A 23,662-nucleotide genomic window follows, 5' to 3' on the forward strand; every position below is an offset into this window, starting at 1 on the left:
CAACAATTAGGCAGTTGTTTGTTTGGGTGCCACATGAACTTAATAGACTTCTGCAGAAATTTTCATTCTCTTGATTTGAATAGAAGGGAGGATTTTATACAGTCCATTCCTTTTGCCCCATTACAGCAAACACATACCCATATGGCGCTATAGTCAACATGCTGCTTGGAACACTTAATTCTATGACCTTATGAGCAGCAATGAAACTAACATAAGTACTATTTTTCCCTTTTATCCTACCACTTGTGTTTTGTAAAAATGCATTTTGACAGTAGCTATATGCTGATGCACTGAAAGCAAGTACCATATATATTGAACTAGGAGAAAATGAGGACTGCAGAGATCAGAGCTGAAAAATGTGTTGCTGGAAAAGCGCAGCAGGTCAGGCAGCATCCAAGGAGCAGGAGAATCGACGTTTCGGCATAAGCCCTTCTTCAGGAATCCCGAAACGGCGATTCTCCTGCTCCTTGGATGCTGCCTGACCTGCTGTGCTTTTCCAGCAACACATTTTTCAACCATATATATTGAAGTAATGGTTGTTTAAAAATTTAAAATTTACCTTTGCATTTGTCCAAAAAAAATTATTTTCATATATTTGGATTATTTGTAGACCTCAGACTTTTATCCAAAGAATTCAAACACCTTCTACTTATCACCCACTTGATGCTGAAGTCAAGCTTGCCTTGGTACAAACCCACTCGGGATCACAGAATAGTGTACTGTTGAAAGCTCTGGGTATCTTCACACATATGTTTGGCTTTTATTGTGGGTTGGGTCGATTGGTACAGTTTTTGACCTGCCAACTTTGTGATGGTGATGAGTGAGGGCGGATTTTAAAATGTTACACTGCAAAGTTGGCCCCTAAAATTTGACTAAACATTTAGCCTTAGAAACTCAACTTTTATACGAATATGTACGGTAGCTGTTACCACTTCAGTACCGCTGTTGCTTGTTCCAAAAATGAGAAAACGTCCACCCAGACACCTTGGAACGGGCACAGCTTCAGAGTGAACAAAATATACGTTCGATTTTCCATTGGGTCAGCACTGGAAAAAATGTTTTAAGAGTTACTCATTGCTTGGCCAGTGAGACACCTTGCTGGTGGAACAAAAATTGTAAACTTCTTAATTAACTTTTCAGTCACCAAAAGAAGTGTTATTTGGACATAAATAGGAGGATAGGTATTCTAAAATGAAGCACGAAGTTGAACTGTAGAGTATTGTAGCAACCAAGGCCATTCTGCCCCTGCCAACTTTGCAACAACCATCCAAATTATCCTTACAACCACAATGCCTCGTGGGCCTGTATCCCCTCTCCTGAAAATATTTATTCAGATATTTTCATTTAAAAAACTCTGCCTCTGTGGTTGACCATCTAATGGCCCAATAACCTTCTGCAAAAAAGCATAAATATGTTCTCATATATCCTTTTCTCAATATTGTGGTGACTATTTTAAATTGCTTTGGAACTCACAACCAGAGGAAATAGCCTTTCTCTAATCACTTGAACAGTACTAATCTCTCTTCATAACTAAAGTTTCCTATTCCTAGCATCACCTGATGAATCTACATTGCCGGCTGTGAGTAGGGAAAGGGGAATAAAACTGCACAAAGTACTCTAACCCATGACCTAACCACTGATTTGCACACTTTTTAATTACTTATTTCCCCCTGTCTTTGAAAAGCAAAAGCGTGGTTAAAGGCTTTAACCCACAGCATTTACAATGTCAGGGACTGATGTATTTGAATCCTTGATCTCCCTGTTCATACAAATCTTACAGGACTGTTATGTCTCTTTCTTGTTTTTCATCCTAAAATCTATTAACTTGCATATCCATTTTAAACTCCATCTGCCATCTATCTGCCCATTCTCTTTATCTTTGAAGTCTATTATAGACCTTGTTGATATTTACTGAACGCCTGATTATTTTATACTTCCCTTCATTCTGGCACAAAGCTGAACCATTCTTCAGTTCACAATACAATTATGACATTCAAAAGGTTTGAAAACGTATTGTCAGAGCTCCATTGTCTTCCTGCTCTTAACAACATACTGTGTATGACAACGGACTCCTCTACTTTGGGAGTTCATCTTTGAGTTGTTATGGGGCAGAATTTGGAATTACAAAGAAAACCAGGTAATTTTAAAAAAGATTTTGTTTTAATCATTGTCAATCATAATTAAAGTTTTTCTTGATCCAAATTGCTTCCTTCTATTAATCTATCATCCAAAAACTTCCAATTTTTGTGGATTGCAATCTGGTACAATTTAATCATGCTCCGTTTATGATCTAAAACAGGCTGAACTTGTGTGTGAAATTCCAGGCCATCACATTTTCTCCACTCTTTCATTGACAGCTGCACCCTAAGAAAAACTTTACTTAATTGAATAGCATATACTTTTTGGACTAATTCACATTTTGTGTCATTTTGTTCATCTTTGTATCATTAAATGGCCACACCTTTGCATTAGCAGGAAAATCATACAATTTTTATTAATATGGCAAAATGCGAGCATCCTTATGAAGCAGCATAAATCTGACTTATGTGACTAATGTTAATGGTGATTTCACTGCAATCATGCTTCCATTCTGATGTCCTCACTGAGGCCTGAGCCATTCTGAGAGCCAGAATGTTTAGCTTTGTTTGCTGTGAACATTCGCCAGCACTCTGAGTAGACTCAATGGATGGAAGCAGGTAGTAAACTGGGTGACTGCAGCAGGGAGCTAACACAGAAATGATCTAGTGATTGTTTGTAACCTCTCTGGGCCTAAAAATACATTTTGGAGAAGTTTCGGGGTAGGGGTCTGGAACCAATATTAAAGACCCACAGGTTAGGCCACACAGCAAAGGGCAAATCATGTATGATACATGTGCAGCACATTCATGTCTTAAAATTAGCATCAGGACTTGTGTATAATGCAGGACCCCAAATGCACATTGTAATTAAGCTTTTTTTCTAAAGTAAGCAAGCCATGACATGGCCCCCACAAATGTTACATGAAGGAATAATGAGGGTTTGTATTTATATAACACCTTTGACAATATAAAATTCCAAGGCACTTCACAGAAGCCAACCAAAAATTTAATACAGAAGTACATATAAATATTAGGACAAGTAACCAAAGGTTTGGTCAAAGAGATAGACTTTAAGGATGCCTAATAGGAAGGCAGAAAGGTTTAGGGAAGGAATTTTGGAACTGAGAACATGGATATTGAGGATACATGAGCAACTAAAATTAGAGAGTCAAAGGTCTGAGATGGTAGATCTAAACTAAGTTACAAAAGCTGGGGCAAGGCCACAGAGAGATTTCAAAATAAGGATTGTGTGTGTGTGTGTGTCTTAAAAACATCCCTCAGTGTGCCTGAGTACACTTCCTGTTGTACATTAGCATCACACTTTGATGCAGTAACAAATTAAAAATCATTGCGGTTGTTTACACTATTTCCCTGTGGCTTCCACCGAGCTCAAGTCAGAGAATCCTCACACATCTGTTCCTCATCCCTGCTCTACCACTGACCCCATCCCTGTCTGACAGCTGTAGGTAATTAGCATCCTTTAAACTATCAAGTAATAGGTGATAATTCTGGTGAGACAGTTAGAAGTTGTTTGCTTCAAAGTTTAACTCATTCTCTCTTTGAAAACAAAGCAAATGGAAGTAAGAAAGAAATTCACTGGGCGGGGTCTGAATGAAGTGATCTATGGAAAGTTATATGACAAAATCAGACAAGAACTCCAGTGAGGCCTATCTCAACTTCAGGATATCTCGTTCTATCTTTTATGCTTTTGACAAGTGACATAATGAGTTCCTTGTTACGCATGAATAAATTGCCAGTTAAGAATGATTATATGAGTTTAATTCAGATATATGGGAGGTGCTGCATTTTGGGAAAGCAAATCTTAGCAGAACTTATACACTTAATGGTAAGGTCCTAGGGAGTGTTGCTGAACAGAGAGACCTTGGAGTGCAGGTTCATAGCTCCTTGAAAGTGGAGTCGCAGGTAGATAGGATAGTGAAGAAGGCGTTTGGTATGCTTTCCTTTATTGGTCAGAGTATTGAGTACAGAAGTTGTGAGGTCATGTTGCAGCTGTATAGGACATTGGTTAGGTCATTGTTGGAATATTGCGTGCAATTCTGGTCTCCTTCCTATCGGAAAGATGTTGTGAAACTTGAAAGGGTTCAGAAAAGATTTATAAGGATGTTGCCAGGGTTGGGGGGTTTGAGCTACAGGGAGAGGCTGAATAGGCTGGGGCTGTTTTCCCTGGAGCGTCGGAAGCTGAGGGGTGACCTTATAGAGGTTTACAAAATCATGAGGGGCATGCATAGGATAAATAGACAAGGTCTTTTTCCTGGGATGGGGGGAGTTCAGAACTAGAGGGCGTAGGTTTAGGGTGAGAGGAGAAAGATTTAAAAGGGACCTAAGGGGCAACGTTTTCATGCAGAGAGTGGTACGTGCAGGGAATGAGCTGCCAGAGGAAGTGGTGGAGGCTCGTACAATTGCAACATTTAAGAGGCATTTGGATGGGTATATGAATAGGAAGGGGTGGAAGGATATGGGCCGGGTGCTGGCAGGTTGGACTAGATTGGGTTGGGATATCTGGTCAGCATGGATGGTTGAATGGAAGGGTCTGTTTCTGTGCTGTACATCACTATGTTAAACATCTTGTATGTGTACTAACATCTCTGAATAGGTTGATTAGAAAAAAATAGGTTATATTAAAAGAAAAGCTAGGAATGTCAGACACCTTGTTCACTTTGCGACCTGGCTCTGAGAGATCTGGGTCAGTGTCAAGGACTCTCCATGTATAAGTAAAGGGTGACTGGGTGAAGGGACACCGACTTCTGTGGAGTTATTTCAGTAGGGTTTGGTAAAGTGGTCAGATGAAGGCCCATTCCTGAGCTTGATAATGCAACTTATTGGTCAGTGAGAGATATACATTAAGCAATGAAAGGTACAAAGTTTTGTTGTACCTTTTATTAAAATCATCCTTCCTTTCTTTTGATTTGAAACATTCCCAAGGCATTCTAATATGGAACTTAGTATGTGATTGTCTATGACAACAGAACGTCCAGAAAATATTGAATTTTATTTAGAAATGTATTCAATGTAAGTGCAATGTTTACAATACTGTATCAATGTTATGCAGCACTAACTTGTATTCAATTTACAATATGGCCATGACTGCACTTAGGTAAGAAAAATGCAACAAAAATAGAAAGTGCTGGAGAAACACAGCAGGGCTGGCAGCATCTGAAGAGAGAAAAACACAGTTAATCTTTTGAGTCTAGTGATCCTTCGTCAGAACTATTCAGTTACAAATGCTGTCAGGCCTGCAGAGGATTTCTCCAGCACTGTTTGTTTCAACTTTCCAGCATCCACAGTTCTTTTGTGTTTTATTTGGTAGGGAAGTCTTATTTTCATTTTTATCAAATAATCATTATCACCTACTGGCAGCAAGTTTGGGTCACTTCATGCATTACATAATCCTAAGCTTCTGGGAAAGGTAGAGTTTTACTTGACTCTTTATTTCAGGATTCTTGCTTTATTTAACCAAGCATGTTGTATTCAGTGGGGCTGAGCTTGGGCATTGGATAGGTGCCTATTTCCCACGATGTTTTCTTTTAGATCATATGTTATTTTGTCTGGAGGTGTCCTGAATTGACAACTGTAAATAAAACCTTGTAAAAACTTCCGTGAAAGATGAATTGACAGAGAAAGAAAATCAAAAGTCTTTGGTGAGATCAAGCCTTGAAAATTGACCTCTTTGACTCAAGGCTTAAAAATTTATATAATCCACGCTTCAAAGAGTGGAGTTTTCAGTTTTTGATAAAAATGCACCTTTGAACAGGGGATGGATGACAATAAATTAGCTGACTCATCAATAGAAGACCTTATGGCACTTTACATAAATGTATTCAGGGCAGTACATGTGGGACTTTTACTCATGTTTTGTGTGTTCAAACTTTGTGGTAGATGTCATCTTTGTCTTCAGTCCATCAGCTGCACTTTATTTCCTTGCAGATAAAACGAATTTTGTGGATGATGTGTCATCCTAGTTGAATCCCTTAAAATTTAAAAAAACAACTTCCAGTGAATTGCTCATGTAATCTGCTTTATTGACTCAGTGCTGTTGTACTTGTATTAGTAGCCAATGTTAGTTTGAAGCTGCCACACAGAGGTAGTTTTCTTCTTTTGTGACAAGTCCATTGTCAATAATTAGAACTTTACTTTGTTCAGAAAATGTCTAAATGTTCCTGTTCCCACAGAACAAGGTATTATAATAGAAAAGGCTGCTCTAAATCATGAATTGAATTAAAACAAATGGCTCTTTGTAATTGATTCCAAATTTTAAAAATAGTGAAATACCGGCATGAATCACAGGAAACCAGAATTTCCTCATGATTGCAAAGAATTTGCAGCTTTCTTGTAGGCCATGTTAAAATGTTGGAGTTAAGATCGTTTTTGGATTTCGAAATAGGGTCTCTTGTAATGCTGAGAACACCAAGATTAGCTAAAATGATAGAATTTGTACCTTTTGACTGAGTCTATAATTGTTCTATTGTTATAATTGTTAATGAATTAGAAGTATGGAAAGTTACCTACCAGTAGTTTGTGGTGGTGGGGGTGTGGTGGTGAGTCTGTAAGAAAACAATGGCATTTGTAAACTTGAGTTAATCTGCTGCATTCCTGATGTAGCCACTGTTTCAAATCAGTGGAGTAATGATTCCAGACAGACAGTGCCTTGTTCACAGTCGAGACTGTGGTGCTGGAAAAGCACAGCAGGTCAGGCAGCATCTGAGGAGCTGGTGAATCAACGTTTAGGGCAAAAGCCCTTCATCAGGAATCAGCCCTCATTCCTGATGAAGGGCTTTTGCCTGAAACTTCGATTCTCCTGCTCCTCCGATGCTGCCTGACCTGTGCTTTTCCAGCACCACACCTTTGACTCTAATCTCCAGCATCTGCAGTCCTCACTGTCACCTAGTACCCTGTTTACAGGCTGACTGTGCCTCTGAAACTGAGATATTTCTGCCCATGCAGTGTTATAAACAAGTACAGAGGCCCTCTCTACATGTTTAAAGCCTAAAGCAGGTAACAAAACAAAATGTTGTGAATATTGAAATTAACTCAAGTTTTAAAAGTTGATTGTATGACCAAAGATGGTGGGGACAAACTCTGAGGCTCTAGTCTCTATTGATATGGGGATTGCATTTTTTGTAATGTCAATGAGTGCAGTCAGTCCCTTCATCTCACTGTTTTCCAGGACCTGATCAGACTTTGACTCCAGGTTGACTCTAAACTCTTAAACTCTTCACAAGGATATGCAACAGACATAATGATTTTGATATTGTGACATTTCAGCATTTGAAGTAAGATTGTTTCCCGAAGTTTTATTTGATTGAATGGGATTTTGTGGTCAGTAATAAAACAGCAATATTTATCACTGGCCTTGAAGAACTCTGTCCACTAAGACCTCATGATCTCTGTAGCATGGATTCCCCTTTCCCTCTGAAAGTTTAAACTGTTAATGATACCTCCATCAATGAGGAATGCAAACAGTGTAATCAGTCAATCACATTGAAGTATTCTTATAGAGCAAAAATCAAAAAGTTCGAAGCATTCTATCTGTTACATTTAATTGAAATTTTTAAATTATAAAGACCAAATTTTGTTTTATATTTGAACTGTGAACTAAAACTAAGGATGATACTGTTTAACCAAAGAGACTATGCAAAGGGATGGCTGCAGTTTTAAAAAATATGTTTACTGGTTTTGAGTTGCATATGATGTTGCATGTTCCTGGAACAGTGAGAACAGAAGTGAATACTATGGAGCTGATGGGTTTTGAACTAAGAGAAAACTGCTCGACAGCGATGTTCTGATTGGCTCCTGATTAGGTGGCTAATGGTCGCTTGTGTATGGGGCTCATGCAGCAGAGATGCTCGCAACCAGGAAGCATCCAAAAAAAAACTCTTTTGTACAGAAGTACAAGGAAGAGTCCAGCTGTACCTAGCTGTCTTCCACTCTCATTTCTCTGCAAATTTCCAGTCGACAAAGTCACTGAAAGGATGTGTTCTCAATCAGTAACTGGAAGAGTGCTTTGATGTGCAAATTACCTTGTGTCAGCAGCGAAGAATCAAAAAGGAATTGAAACGAAGATAAAGAAAGCAACTTCTCAGATCCTATAGTCCAGACTGGCACTATCAAACAGTGTTTTCCTGGTTTTTTTTTTAGAAGTATTTGCGATGAGACTAGCAGTGTACAAGTGCAGGTTTTCATCGATTCAGTGATTTATAATTGAATGCCATTTAGGAGTGCCTCAACACAGCATCCTCTGGAGCTATGTAGACTCACTGACGGCAGCTGTCAATTTCAGTGGAGTAGTGATGGTGAGCATTGATAGTTTCGCCACCACCACCACAAAGTCTGGCGCATTACTTTGGATCACTCCCTCGCTTTACAGCAGCTGTATATGCAGAGTAAAACTTTGTGCACCATAAAAATGTGTGGGCACAAGCAAAGAAAATAATTTGGTCCTTCTGGGCTGCTGGCACGGAGCCACCCCTGCCAGCAGTGAATGGCAGAAATTCCACTGTTGCTGCATACAAATCCAACTATGATTCACACCCAAATTATAGACCAGTGTTTCCAGTGCAGATATTGCCTTTATTCCTGATGAAGGGCTTTTGCCCAAAATGTCGATTTTGCTGCTCGTCGGATGCTGCCTGAATTGCTGTGCTCTTCCAGCACCACTGACTCAGATATTGAAATTAGCCAAGTATAGAGAAGCTTATTCAGATTGTGGCTGCAGCTAGTAGGTATAAATAAAGGGTATAAAGGATCATGGGATTCGATATGTTAACTCTGTTTTCTCTCCATAGCTGCTGTCAGATCTGCTGAGATTCTCCAGCAATTTTTGTTTGTGTTGGGTACAAGTTAATAATTAGTCTGAGACCTTTAGGTAGTAGACCCCTACGTTACTCAACACTAGAGCCCGGATTGTATGGTTGGGAATTGAAAGCCACATGTTAATCTTGGGGCAATGTTTACTCCAGAAACTGGTCTTTTGGACACCTCAGTATATATTTTAAAAAGTGATCATTGAAGAGAATAACGAATTAGGGCATGGTGCCAAAAAAAACACAAATCCTGTTAATCTTAATCCTCCAACAGCAATCAGATGAAAATTAAAGCGTGGAATTTTCGCATTGTAGTGATTTACAATCAGTGAAGATTTAAATTGTGATTTTTGAATACATCAATGGCTTTTCCCCATTTCATTTAAATTATAGTCGGTTTTTTGTTGTGCTGCAAGACAATTTTCCCTATTCCTGTGGCCTGTCTAATAACATCACTGTCAATCAATCTGTTAGAGGTGGGATGAATCGAAGGGGATTTAAATCAATCAAGTATATTTCACTAACAATGAAATAAACAACAAAACAAGTCGATTTACAGAGTTAATTTTAAAGAGATATTCTCTGGACTTCTGCCAATAAAAATCTAAAACTGCTGAGAATTGGCCAAATAAAAAGAGGGTTATTTATCCACCAGAATGTATTGAATGAAGGATAGGTACACCATAGAAATTATGCTCATAAAATTAATCCCAGTCTCTTGTTGCAGCTGTACAGGACATTGGTTAGGCCACTTTTGGAACATGGTGTGCAATTCTGGTCTCCCTCCTATCATTCCTGAAGAAGGGCTTATGCCTGAAACGTCGATTCTCCTGTTCTCTGGATGCTGCCTGACCTGCTGCGCTTTTCCAGCAACACATTTCCAGCTCTGATCTCCAGCATCTGCAGACCTCACTTTTTTTCCCTCCTATCAGAAGAATGTTGTGAAACTTGAAAGATTTACAAGGATGTTGCCATGGCTGGAGGGTTTGAGCTATAGAGGGAAGCTGAATAGGCTGGGGCCTGAGACTGAGGAATGATGTTATAGAGGTTTATAAAATCATGAGGGGCATCAATAGGGTAAATAGACAGTCTTTTCCCTGGGCTGGGGGATTTGCAGAAGTAGAGGGCATAGGTTTAGAGTGAGAGAGGAAAAGACTTAAAAGGGGTAACTTAATTATGCAGAGTGTGGTGCATGTATGGAATGAGCTGCCAGAGGAAGTAGTGAAGGATGGTACATTTACAACATTTAAAAGGTATCTGGATGGGTATAAGGATAGGAAGGGGTTAGAGAGATACAAGCCAAATGCCAGCAAATGGAACTAGATTAATTTAGGATATCTGGTCGACATGGATGAGTTGGATTGAAGGGTCTGTTTCCATGCTAAAATCTCTGACTCTTACAACAGCGGGGCTTTGAGATGTGATTGACAGTGGGATTGCCAACCAACTCAGTTCTGTCAGAGAAGTGTGACAATGCCATTTGCAGCTCCTGACTTTAGTCACAAGTTAATTAAGATAAAATTCTAATTACATTAATTAATAGGAATTACTTTAAACATTTTGTCCCTTTAGCCAATCCAGAAATATGGTTAGCTTTTCTGTCTATGGAGATAAAATTTGTCTTCACTTTTTGCACAAAATGGACAGTGGTGAATCAGCAGCTTTGATTTATATCCCACCCAACTTTCTTTCAGGTTGACTTTCAGTGAAATGCTACTGACTACATTTTACCTTCAAATTAATGTGCTTTCATCCCTTCATGCATATTGTCCTCTAAGTTCTTGTGTCATTGCCTTTGCTACAACAAAGTTGCATGGTATCTTACTGAATGCATTTTGAAGATTATTCTTTTAACAAAATTTATGAAGTTGGTGAAACATGAACTGTCTTTCAGAAATTTGCTGACTGGTTTTGATTACCTCATGCTATTTAAGTGGTTAGTAATTTCACCTCTCATTAAATGCTATTTTATAAGACTGGTTAGGCCACATTTAGAGTGTTGTATTCAACTCTGGTCACTACATTATGGTTAGGAAATGGAAGCTTTAGAGAGAGTGCAGTCGAGGCTTACAAGAATGCTCCTGGATTAGAGGGAATGAGCTATAAGAAGAGGCTAGAAAAAAATTGAGTTGTTTTCTCTGGAGCAACAGAGGCTGAGGGAAGACATGATAGAAGCTTATAAAATTATGAGATGCATAGATAGGATTGATGGTCAGAATCGTTTTCCCAGAATTCAAATGTCTAAAACAAGGGGCATGCATTTAAGGTTAGAGGGGGAAGTTCAAAGGAGATATGAGGAGCAAGTGTTTTTATACTGAGAGTAGTAGGAGTCTGGAAAGTATTGTCAAGTGTAGTGGTGGAGGCAGTTATGATAGGGGCATTTGGGGGACTTTTGGAAAAACACATGAATATGCAAGGAATGGAGGGATATGGACCAAGGGCAGGCAGAAGGGATTAGTTTAATTTGGCATCCTGTTCGGAATACATCGTGGGCCAAATGGTCCGTTCCTGTTAATTGTTTACAAAGAACTGAAGTAAAACTAACTACCTTAAGATGATCATTTCTCCACCTTCTTTCTTTTGATATCTGTAATGCCACTGTCCAGCCTTACTTACAATTTCCTAACTGGTTTGCCACCCCATTTTCTTTAGTAAAAGCAAAATATCAAAGCATCGGTTCATTTGCAATTTTGGCCAGGGAGTTTGTGATCAGATATATACAAAGGATGTATTCCAAGTGACCTAAGGCACTCATTATTCATTAAGTTACCTCGGAAACTTGAAACAATAATTTTAGAACAATAAGCAAATGAGTCATTTCATGTTCTTGAAAAATTACAATATAAATAAGAACATTTTGAAACAGAAATTGGTGTAACACAGTCTGGATTTAGGCATGTAGAAGGAGAGAAAGGGAATATCAAACCTAAATAAAATATTCAGTAGATATTGAGTAAGCAAAACATTTACCGATGATTCATAGACTTTGAAAAAGCATTCAGTTGTGTTAATCATTAAAATCCAATAGATATGTTGCTGAATTCTGACATTTACAGTAAATTATGAAATTTATCCAGAATTTATATTGGAATCAAATAGTGAAAATCAAATTAGAAGAAGGACAATTGAGTATGTTTCCTTGTGAAGGTAGGAATGAGGTAAGCCTGTGTACTATTGTAAAAATTATTTGATCTGCTCAAAAAACAATTTAGAGAATTAGATATACTTCCAGGGATAGAAATTGGAGGCAGTGTAAACATGCTGTATGTTGTTGACACAATGGTCAGAAGAGGTCATGGGGCAGCACAGTGGCTCAGTAGTTAGCACTGATGCCTCACAGCACTAGGGTCCCAAGTTTGATTCCAGCCTCAGATGACTGTCTGTGTGGGGTTTCCTCCGGGTGCTCCGGTTTCCTCTCACAGTCCAAAGATGTGCAGGCCAGGTGAATTGGCCTGCTAAATTGCCCATATTGTTAGGTGCATTAGTCAGAGGGAAGTGGGTCTGGGTGGGTTCCTCTTCAGAGGGTTGGTGTGGAGTGGTTGGTCCAAAGGGCCTGTTTCCACACTGTAAATAATTAAACAGGTCCTAGAAAATATTGCAGAGCAAGTAAAATTCTAGAACTTAGAATATAGATTGATAATGAACACCAGAAAGACTAAAAAAAACCTTAGAAGGCATAAAGTAGAAGAGAGGTGCATAATGAGAACTTCAAATTAATTGCAGGAGAGAACATTTGGGACAGGAGAAATGTACACTTATAAAGCAAGAGATTATGACAGTATTACAGAACCATGGAATTGCCCCAGCGCAGAAGTAGGCCACTTGGCCCATTCTGCCTTTTCCTCATATCCTTGCACATCATTTCTGTCCAAATAATTATCCAATTCCCCACTCGAATAGCTCAACTGAACCTACATCCACATTTCCAGATAATGCATTCCATATCCTTAATGTGTGAAAATGTTTTTATCTCAACCATATGTACTCGAGTAATAGTCACATTTTTGACTCCTTTTAAAGGTTAAACTTATGGGGTCGACTATTACATGAATATTACTTTTGAGGATTTGAAGTTCGTGCCTGTCAAAATGCACACTGCAATATTAGCAGAAGCGCAATTGGTCTCTCAAACGAAGGGAAAAAAAATTATGGTCGTTCGGAAAACCCGGGGTGGAACACAACAGCCAGCGGACTGGAAGAGCGGGAGTAGAGCGGAACAACAGGCAGACTGGAACTGGAGCGGAACGTGACGGCCAGCACAATTACTCAAAACCGTTTATTGGGACTATTTGACCAAAAATAGGGGGTCGACTTTTACATGATATCAACTATTACTTGAGTATATGCATGATTACCTTTGCTTTTTTGCACATCATTTTAAATTTATGGCCTCACACTTTTTTTTAACAAATGGGAACAGCTTCACCCTGTCAACTCTATCCAGTGTACTCACAATTTTGAAAATTTCTATCAAATCCCCTCTCAGCTGCTTCTCATAGAGTCACAGAGATGTACAGCACAGAAACAGACCCTTCGGTCCAACTCATCCATGCCGACCAGATATCCCAACCGAATCTAGTCCCACCTGCCAGCACCTGGCCCGTATCCCTCCAAACCCTTCCTATTCATATACCCATCCAGATGACTTTTATATGTTGCAATTGTACCAGCCTCCACCACTTCCTCTGGCAGCTCATTTCTATACATGTACCACCTTCTGCGTGAAAAAGTTGCCCCTTAGGTATCTTTTATATCTTGCCTCTCTCACCCTAAACCTATGCCCTCTAGTTCGGGACTCCCCCACCACAAGCAAAAGACCTTGTCTATTTATTCTATCCGTGCCCCTCATGATTTTATAAACCTCTATAAGGTCACCCCTCAGCCTCTGATGCTCCAGTGAAAACAACCCCAGCCTGTTCAGCCTCTCCCTATAGCTCAAATCCTCCAACCCTGGCAACATCCTTGTAAATCTTTTCTGAACCCTTTCAAATTTCACAACGTCTTTCCAATAGGAAGGAGACCAGAATTGCACGCAATATTCCAACAGTGGCCTAACCAATGTCCTGTACAGCTGCAACATGACCTCGCAACTTCTGTACTCAATACTCTGACCAATAAAAGAAAGCATACCAAATGCCTCCTTCACTATCCTATCTACCTGCGACTCTACTTTCAAGAAGGTATGAACCTGCACTCCAAGGTCTCTTTGTTCAGCAACACTCCCTAGGACCTTGCCATTAAGTGTGTAAGTCCTGCTAAGGTTTGCTTCCCCCAAAATGCAGCATCTCACATTTATCAAAATTAAACTCCATCTGCCACTCCTCAGACTATTGGCTCATCTGATCAAGATCCAATTGTTATCTGGGGTAACCTTCTTCGCTGTCCACTACACCTCCAATTTTGGTGTCATCTGCAATCTTACTAACCTAATCTTAGGCTCACATCCAATTCACTTATATAAATGATTAGATTACTTACTTAGAGTATGGAAGCAGGCCCTTCGGCCCAACAAGTTCACACCAACCCACCGAAGCGCAACCCACCCAGACCCATTCCCCCCTTCACCTAACACTACGGGCAATTTAGCATAGCCAATACACCTAACCTGCACATTTTTGGATTGTGGGAGGAAGCCGGAGCACCCAGAGGAAACCCATGCAGACACGGGGAGAATGTGCAAACTCCACACAGAGAGTCGCCTGAGGCGGGAATTGAAACCAGATCTCTGGTGTGTGAGGCAGCAGTGCTAACCACTGTGCCACCGTGCCGCCCGTGAAATGACGAAAAGTAGTGGACCCACCACCAATCCTTGTGGCACTCCATTGGTCACAGGCCTCCAGTCTGAAAAACAACTAACTTCTTCAATTATTCCTCATAACTGAAGTGTCTTATTCCTGGAATCATTCTTGTAAATCACTTCTGTCCTCTCTGCAACATCTTTCCTATAATGTGGCACCAAAAACTGGACACAATATTCCAGCTGAAGTCTAACAAGTGACCTCTATAAGTTCAACATCATCACCCTGCTGTTGTATCCCATGTCTCTATTAATAAAGTTGAGAACACTGTGTGCTTCATTAACTGCTCTCTCTCTCTGTCCTGCTACCTTCAATGATCTGTGCACATGTTCGTTCAAGATCTTTTGTTCCTGTACCCCTCATTTTATTTTTTATTTCAGTGTTCTTCTAACCAAAGTGCATCATCTCACACTTACTTGCATTGAACCTCATCTGCTACTTACCCTCCCACTCCACCAACTTTACAGGAAAGTGATTTGAATAGCAATACCCAGAGTGGTACAGGAGGGGACAGGATATACAAACATAGAAAAATAGCAGTAAATAGGGTCGGTAAAATATTAATAGGGCAAAGTTGATTATTTTTAACTTAAGTGTGCAGTTTCCAGAACAAAATAAATGAATTAATTGCACAAAAAATAAATAAAAAGGAAAAAAAGGACAGTTTGGGAGTAGTCTGTTGTGCTCCTTACAGTAGCTATGCAGCAGGACAGGGAATAAATCAGGAAATAATGAGGGTATGTAGCAAAGGCAGTACATTAATCTTCATGTCGGTTAAGATAGTCATATTGGCAGATGAAGCCATAATGAAGAATTCATAGAGTATTTTCAGGGTAGTTTCCCAGAACAATATGTTGAGGACCTGAACACAGATCAGGTTTTTTTGGATCTAGAGAAATTAATGAGGCAGACTTAATAAGTAATGTCATAGTAAATTATTTCCTAGGAAACAGTGACCATAACATGGTAGAGTTTAATATTCAATTTGAGAGGAAGGAACTTGGTTCAGAAATAATTATTCAGAGCATATATAAGGGTAATTACCTTGAAATAAGGGCAGAGCTGCCTGGAGTGGACTGGAAAGGAGTTTAGCCACAAAGATGGTTGAGGAACAATGGCAAATGTTTAAAAATATAGCTCGGGGCTTACAGCAAAGATATATTCTAGTAGTCAAGCGGGATTCTAGGAAGAGAAGAAGCCAACCATGGTTAACCAATGAAGTTATGGATAGCTGAAAATGTGTTGCTGGAAAAGTGCAGCAGGTCAGGCAGCATCCAAGGAGCAGGAGAATCGACGTTTCGGGCATGAGCCCTTCTTCAGGAATCAGTTATGGATAGCATCAAATTGAAGGAAACAACATACAATGTGGGAAAATGGTAAGCCAGAGGATTGGGAAAGTTTTAAAAACCAACTAAAGTAGACCAAAAAAAGGAAGAAAATGCCCTTTGAGGATACGCTTGCAAGTAATATCAAGACGGACAGCAAAAGCTTCTTTAAGCACAAAGATAGAAAAAGCCAAAATGAACATAGGCCTAGTTAAAACTTAACATTGGAGAGTAAGGCAGGGAAATAATAATGAGGAACCAGCATTTGAATATATTAGAAGCACTAAATATATTATTTTGCATGAATCTTCGCCATTGAAAACAGTAACAGCAGTCCAAAATTAATTTTTAATGAAGGGGAAAAAGGAGGAGAGGTATTAAATACAATACCTATCACTAAGTAAATAGTGCTAGGGACACTAGTGGAGCTAAAGATCAATACATCTCCAGGACCTAATGGGATGTATCCTAGAATATTAATGGAAAGAGTTACAAAAAGGAAAGGAGACAAAAAAAGATAACTATAGACCAATTAGTTTAGCATCCGTTATTAGGAATTGTTAGAGTATTATAGAGAATGTAATAGCAGAGCATTTAGGAGTAGCACCACATTTAGTATGGCTTCATGAAGAGAAAATCATGCCTGATAAATTTACTATATTTCTTTAAGCATGTAGCAAGCAGGATTGATAAAGGGAAAGCAGTGGATGAAATATATTTGGATTTTCAGAAGACTGTTGGTTATTTAATTAGATAATTGACCATGGTGTTGAGGGTAATATATTAACATGGATAGAGGATTGTCTAATTATTAGAAGACAGAGTTAGGATAATGGAAATATTTTCAGGACGGCAATCTGTAACTAATGGAATGACAAAGAAATCAATGCTGGAGCCACAATTATTTGCAATATGCATCAATGACTTGGATGAGGAAACTGAATGCTTTGGAGTCAAATTTGCAGATTACAGAAAAGAAGGTGGGAAAGCATATGCTGAGTATGACACAGGGGGTACAGAACAGGTTAAATGACTGGTCAAATGCTTGGTAGATGTAATATAATGTGGGAAAATGTGACTTTATGCACTTTGGCAAGGTGAATAGAGAAGCAGAATATCATTTAAGTGGAGAAAGTTTGCAAAAAGCTTAAGAACAGGGGGCTTTATGAGTCCTCATCTATGAATCACTAATAGCTAACATTCAAATCCAGTGGGTATTGGGAAGACAAATCGAACATTGGTATGTATTTTTAAAGGTATGGAGTATAAATGTGGGGAGGCTTTGCTAAATCCATACAAGGTACTAGTTAGACCACAGTTGGAAAATGGTGAACTGGTTTGAGTCCCTTTCCTAAGGAAACATATACTGATAGTGAGGGCAGTCCAGTTCAGTCCTTACTGAAAGATACTTAGGGTTGCTTTCAGCAGAGTCAACCCATTTTTACTCAGTTATGGACCCCATTATCAGCTTCGCTTTCTCCCAGGAATATTATTATCTGGCCCTTTTGACTGTCTAACTGTTGTTGTTTTTCTCCACGACATGGAATTTTGTGCTGGGAGGACATAGCAGGAATTTTGTTGTCTCCACCTATCCACTCGCTCCTCTCTAAACCCTCATACTCTGTCTTCAGCATATATACTACCTTTTCCTAGCCATTATCCATTCTGCAGAAGGGTTTTACATTACATTATTACATTACAGTGTGGAAACAGGCCCTTCGGCCCAACAAGTCCACACCGACCCGCTGAAGGATAACCCACCCATACCCCTACATTTACCACTTACCTAACACTACGGGCAATTTAGCATGGCCAATTCACCTGACCTGCACATCTTTGGACTGTGGGAGGAAACCGGAGCTCCCGGAGGAAACCCACGCAGACACGGGGAGAATGTGCAAACTCCACACAGTCAGTCACCTGAGGCGGGAATTGAACCCGGGTCTCAGGCGCTGTGAGGCAGCAGTGCTAACCACTGTGCCACCGTGCCGCCCACAAAAGGTTGTTAAACTTTCTATTGGAATATGTTGCCGGACATGCTGAGTTTCTCCAGCAATTCTTATTTTTGTTTAAGGTTCTTCAGGAACTTGACAGGGTAGATTGTTTACCCTTGTATGAGAGTGTAGGACCAAAGGACACAATCTCAGAATAAGAAGTCATACATTTAACAAAGAGGTGAGGAAGAATTCCTTTTCTGATGGTAGAGCATTTATGGAAGTGTTTACCGTCAAGGGCTGTCAAGGCTGAGTTGTTAAGTACATTCATAATTTTTTTTTAATGAGTAAGAAAATCAGGGTCATGGGGAAAAAGTAGAAAAGTAAAGTTGATGATCAGGTCAACCATGATATCATGCAATGGTAGAATAGACTTGATGGGCTGAGTGGCTTACTTTTGCTCCTGTAACTTATGGTAATATGAGGCTCTTAAATCGTTGACCCTGCATGAAATGTATGCCACAGTATTTTTGTTTAGTAATTTATTTGAAATCTGAGGAAATCCTAGGTTCAAATAGATGCAGATTAGTTTCTGTGATATTGATGTTTGATTTCCAATACAAACCAAATGGATGTCGACCTGGCACAATTTTCAGACAATCCTTAAGCAACAATGAATGATTCCCTAATGAACCAGAAAATAATGGCTCACAAACAGCTGAGCTAAAACTGGCAACATCCTGCGCTCTGGGCTACAGCCCAACCTCAATCAGGTATTCGAAATAATAACAAAATAGAGTTAATATCGCAAGATGGTGTCAAAAGGCTCCCAACGTGGAACTTTATGCTGGGAGTACATAGCAGGAATTTTGGCACAAAGGTCAATGAGCTCTGCACAAATTTCCATCCATAACAAAATGCAGCACGTTGGAAATTTAAAATTCTCCTGACGACAAGGGAGAAAGTAGCAGAGAAGTTCAAGAGGTTGTCTATTAAGCAAGCTTAGAGTTAATGGTGTTCGTCAGACTACATGGTGTATTGATTAGAGTTTTGGTCTCCTTACCTATGGAAAAGTAAGTTCAGCTCACTGTACCCTCATGGCACATCTCTGATTCATTATTCATACTATTTCATATGCAGAATTTACAACATAGAAACAAACATTTGGAACAACAGGTCTGTGCTGCTTCACATGAGCATGCTTCTAGTTGCTTCATACATAATGATCTTTCATTCTTCTGTCTCTGATGTACAAATCTAGTTTCCCCTTAATGCATAGTTATGGTTCACCTCAGTCATTTCATGTAATACTGAGCATTTGAAAAAAGCTGAAAGATTTGTAATCTTGCAAAGTAGTGGGAGTTTATCTGGAGCCGATTATTAAACAGAAACTGAACCAAAAAGCAAATGTGCTGTTTATTATTTGTAATTTTAAAGAGGAAAGTGCCTTTTGAGTAAATTCAGAGACTGATGTAGTCAATTTATTTGACTGAAAGTGTTTATATGGTCTTCATAAAATAAGCTGAATTGCTGCATTCTTTTTGCATAAAATATTAATTCGTCGGCCAGAATAGGGCATTTGTAATTTAATCATTGGAAAGGGGCTTTGCCATGTATTGCCATTATCAAACCAGGTAGTTAAGATTGACATCAGGACATTTTTGCTGATTATAGATTCTTTTTCTGATTAAATATTCTTCAAAATAAAAAGGTGAACTGTTGAACAATTTATGTAGATGAAAAAACTTACTACTTTTAGGAAGAGGTGCAAAATATAAAGCAAGTTAAATGATACTAGATGACAAAAGGCAAAATGTTGATGCTGAGAAAAATAAACTATTGTTGAGATCCCATAAGATCAATGTCAAATTAGACATTTAAGGCAGGTAAGGAGGCTGTTTGGCCAATCATTCCAGTCATGACTGAGTGAAACCCCTCATTACACTTTCTGACTGTTGGTCATAGGTTATTGTATTTCAAATGCAAATTCAAAATTATTTCAACTATGTTGAGAGTCTCTGTCTCTGTTACATTTTCAGGCATTTGATTTCCAGGTCAATAACCCCTTTCAAATCCCTTTACTGGGAGTGAATAGAACTCTGCACAGTTTTCTAGCTGTGGAGCTAAATCTCCCTACCCTTTTATTTTATCGCACGGTTCATAAAGAAAAGGATCCTGCATATCTTCTTATACATCTTATGTAGCTTGAGGGATCCTCTTTTATTGGAGAGGATGAACAGACTGATCATTTAGCAATAATAAGCTAAAGGTTGAGCATGTGACTCCTCAGAGTCCATAGGACAAATAATAGGACTCTTGTGTTGTATGGATAAGAAATCAAAAGGAAGAGCTATTATAATTTTTTTAATGGGTTGTCTACTGTGGAAGAAGCCATAAGTGAACATTGGTGAATGCAATGTCTAAGACAAGCTTATAGTAGCACTTAATGCTCTTTAATGTAAATATAGGTTTATACAGAAACACCTGGTATAGTACCTTTCAAGGCCTCAGCATAGTACTGAAGGGCTTTACACAGCTAAATTGGCCGAAACTAATTTGGCCTAAAACTTGAGCTAAAAACTGGAAACTAATTTGACCCTTTGAGCCTGCACCACCATTCAGTATGATCATGGCTGATCCTGCAACTTCAGTATCCCACTCATGATTTCTCTCCTACCCCTCAATCCCTTTAGCCACAAGAGCCACGTCCAGCTCTCTCTTGAATATATCTAACGAACTGATCCCAGAGAATTCCACAGGTTCACAACACTCTGAAGAAAGTCTTCCTCCTCTCAGTCCTGAATGGCTTACACCTTGTTCTTAGACTGCAATGTACTTTTAAAGAGTATTAATGATTGTGATATAGGAAACATACCAGACAATTTGAGCACAACAAGCTCTTTCAAACAGCAATGAAGTGATAACAAGATTATATGCTTTATTAATTTGGAGGTGCCAGTGTTGGACTGGGGTGTACAAAGTTAAAAATCACACAGCACCAGGTTATAGACCAACAGGTTTATTTGGAAGTACTAGCTTTCGGAGTGCTGCTCCTTCAGGTGGTTGTGGAGTATGAGATCTTAGGACACAGGATTTATAGCAAAAGTTTACAGTGTGATGCTGATCTGATTGATAATGCTGGCTGGGTCATGTGAGCTAACTCTTCAACACTTTGTTAGAAAGGTCTTTCACATCATTCTGAGAGGGCAGATAGGGCATTTCAATTAATAGCTGATCCGAAAAAGATGACTTCTGACAGTGCACCACTCCGTCCTTCCTGCCTTGCAGGATCAAGCAAGAGCTTTACGCTCAAAGCTGTGGAGTGGGACTTGAACCCTCCAGCTCAGATGCATGACAGCTACAATGCTGTAACAGCCATTGTTATGGATCCCGTTTGCCTTGCAAGTTGTTTGCAGTGTTCATTCCAGTCTCACCTTGAGAGTATTCCTTCAGTCAAGCCACTTTTCTAAACAGCTTGGGTGTATGGGTTTCAGTTTGTGGGGTCATGGCACTATAAACACAAGCTGGTCCTGACACCAGAGGGAGCTTTGATCTTGCTAGATGAGATGAAAGTAGAACATGCTATATTGTTGTACACAATGCAAAAGATTGACCATGAAAGTGTCACCAATTGATATTTAAGCAGAACAGTTATTTACAAAAAAAATGCAAACCAAAACAAAATGATAAAAGCTGACAAAATTTTCTTCAATTGTATCACCATTTTAACAGTATGTGTTATGAGATAGAATAGCTTTAAATTCTTCAGCACAGAAATGAAAATTCATTGTGTCAAGATTCATTTAAAGACTCATAAATTGTCTGAGTACTAGAAAAGCTGAGCTATTTCAGCTACAGGCACAGAGAAGCCATGATGTTATTAATAAAAGTCAGAATTGTTGCCATTTTAATGTAGTTGTGAATCGCATTAGGATATATATTATATACATTACGTAATAAAGAAAAGTCTTGATTCAAAGCTAGCCTGTATATTCAATGCACCAGGATAAATGATTGATGCATAAGATCAGAGAGACCAGACTTTAACAGTTGCTTCTTCACCAACAAAATTACTTGCATTCATTAACACAGATAAGCATAAAAACATAAGAAATCAGACCAGGAGGACAGATAACCCTTCTAGCCTGTGCCATTATTTTGTAAGATCACAGCTATCCTCACCTCGATTTCACTTTCCAGCCCTATTTCCCAGATCTCCTGATTCCTTTAGTTTCCAGACATCTATCAATTTCATTATTGGATGTAATCGTTGAATAAGCAGCCATTGTTGAGACAGAGAAGACTTCTAAGAATATGTTACCATTCAATGACAATACCTTTCATTTTTCTAAACTATGGCAGCAATTTAATGATGGAAGAACAGTGAATATTTATAAAAATATATTAATGGGTTAGTATAAAATTTGCACCATTTGGAGTCATTTTTCCAAACAGAAGGTATTAGCAGAGGGACATCATAACACATCTTTAAATAAGACAGTTGAGAATGTTTCCTGTGGTATTTTAACTTAAAGCACCATTGCGTGCACATGTTGAACAAATACAATGCTCTTCAAAGTTCCATGTTTTGTTATAGATCATTCTTAATTAAATGAAAGCCGGCCATTTATCATAGGATCTCATTGACCTGGGACAGACCTTAACAAGAGCATCCAACTGAGCTCAGTAGTTATCAATGATTTCTCACACTTGTCTACGTAGTGTGTATTCCTATAGGGACTACTTGAGCAATGGGCTTAAGGGAACAGTTCAAATTTAGCACAACTCCATTTAACAGCCACATGTCACACCTGTCCTCAGTGTTAAACAGAAGGACTGGTGTAGGAGATCCAATGGGACAGAGAATATTTTTCTATTTTGATAAAAATTTAAATTTAATTTCTTCCTGCTGATATTTTACTTGACTTTACTGGGAGCTAAAACATGTCTCTTCATAATTATATGTTTCATCTTTAAAATTGTTTTTCAGTTATCACTGAAGAAAAGTATTTAATTATCAGTGAAAAAAAGTTATTTGCAGAAAGTGTCAAGTCATACCTCAGTTGGCAGCTCTTTCATCTCTAAACAAAGTGCCCATGGGTTCAAACCCCACTGTAGAAACTAGAGAATGAAAATCAAGCCTGACACTTGTGGGGGTGCATCATTGTTGAACGTGCATCTTTCAGATGAGACATTACAGTGCTTTTTGTGGCCCACCTATTGGGGTATTTGATGAATGGGGGAAGCACCCAAAATAAAGTGGGTTCTCAGCCTGCCATCCTTCTGCCCACCAGGTATGTGTACTCTATATTATTCATTTGGTGGGGAAGGTGTAACATGTCAGGCAGCCCACCTGTACTTAGTCCTATATTAGGCCTATAATAAGTTGCAGTTCATAAACTGCTTAAGAGCCTCATTTTGCTTCTGCAGGAGAAGAGGCGAACATTATGAATAGGTATGCAGCTTTCATTGCATGTTTTATTGGCAGACAGGAAGGGGGAGGGAATTCCTCTTTGTAGGTGTCTCCATGCCCTTTGTGGACCAACCAATCACCCTTCCCTTAGCATCTTGAACACCCCTCCCAACCCCATTCTGCCTTGCTAGGATCTTACATCCATGTCTCCCTTTTCCTGAGGGATGGCTTTCAATACCATAGTGGGACTGCAGATTTACCAACCAATGAGACTGACTGGCAGCTTTCTAGGA

General features: G+C 39.1%; 1 protein-coding gene across 5 annotated transcripts in view; it reads left to right on the plus strand.

The window, feature by feature from the left end:
• Positions 1-23,662, plus strand: part of nfatc1 (nuclear factor of activated T cells 1) — a 364,061-nt gene that overhangs the window by 210,226 nt on the left and 130,173 nt on the right. Inside the window, exon 9 of one of the 5 annotated variants that reach the window (XM_087986246.1) lies at positions 12,920-15,244. The exons of the other annotated variants lie outside the window; for them this stretch is intronic. Coding sequence (XP_087842372.1) covers positions 12,920-12,924 — 5 coding nt within the window. The 3' untranslated portion in view covers positions 12,925-15,244. Of the gene's footprint in view, positions 1-12,919; positions 15,245-23,662 lie in introns of those variants that run through there. 5 annotated transcript variants of the gene reach the window in all.

Source organism: Chiloscyllium plagiosum, unplaced genomic scaffold, assembly GCF_037043375.1.
Source record: "Chiloscyllium plagiosum isolate Xiang-an unplaced genomic scaffold, Cpla_swu_hap1 HiC_scaffold_4, whole genome shotgun sequence".
Taxonomy (NCBI): Eukaryota; Metazoa; Chordata; class Chondrichthyes; order Orectolobiformes; family Hemiscylliidae; genus Chiloscyllium; species Chiloscyllium plagiosum.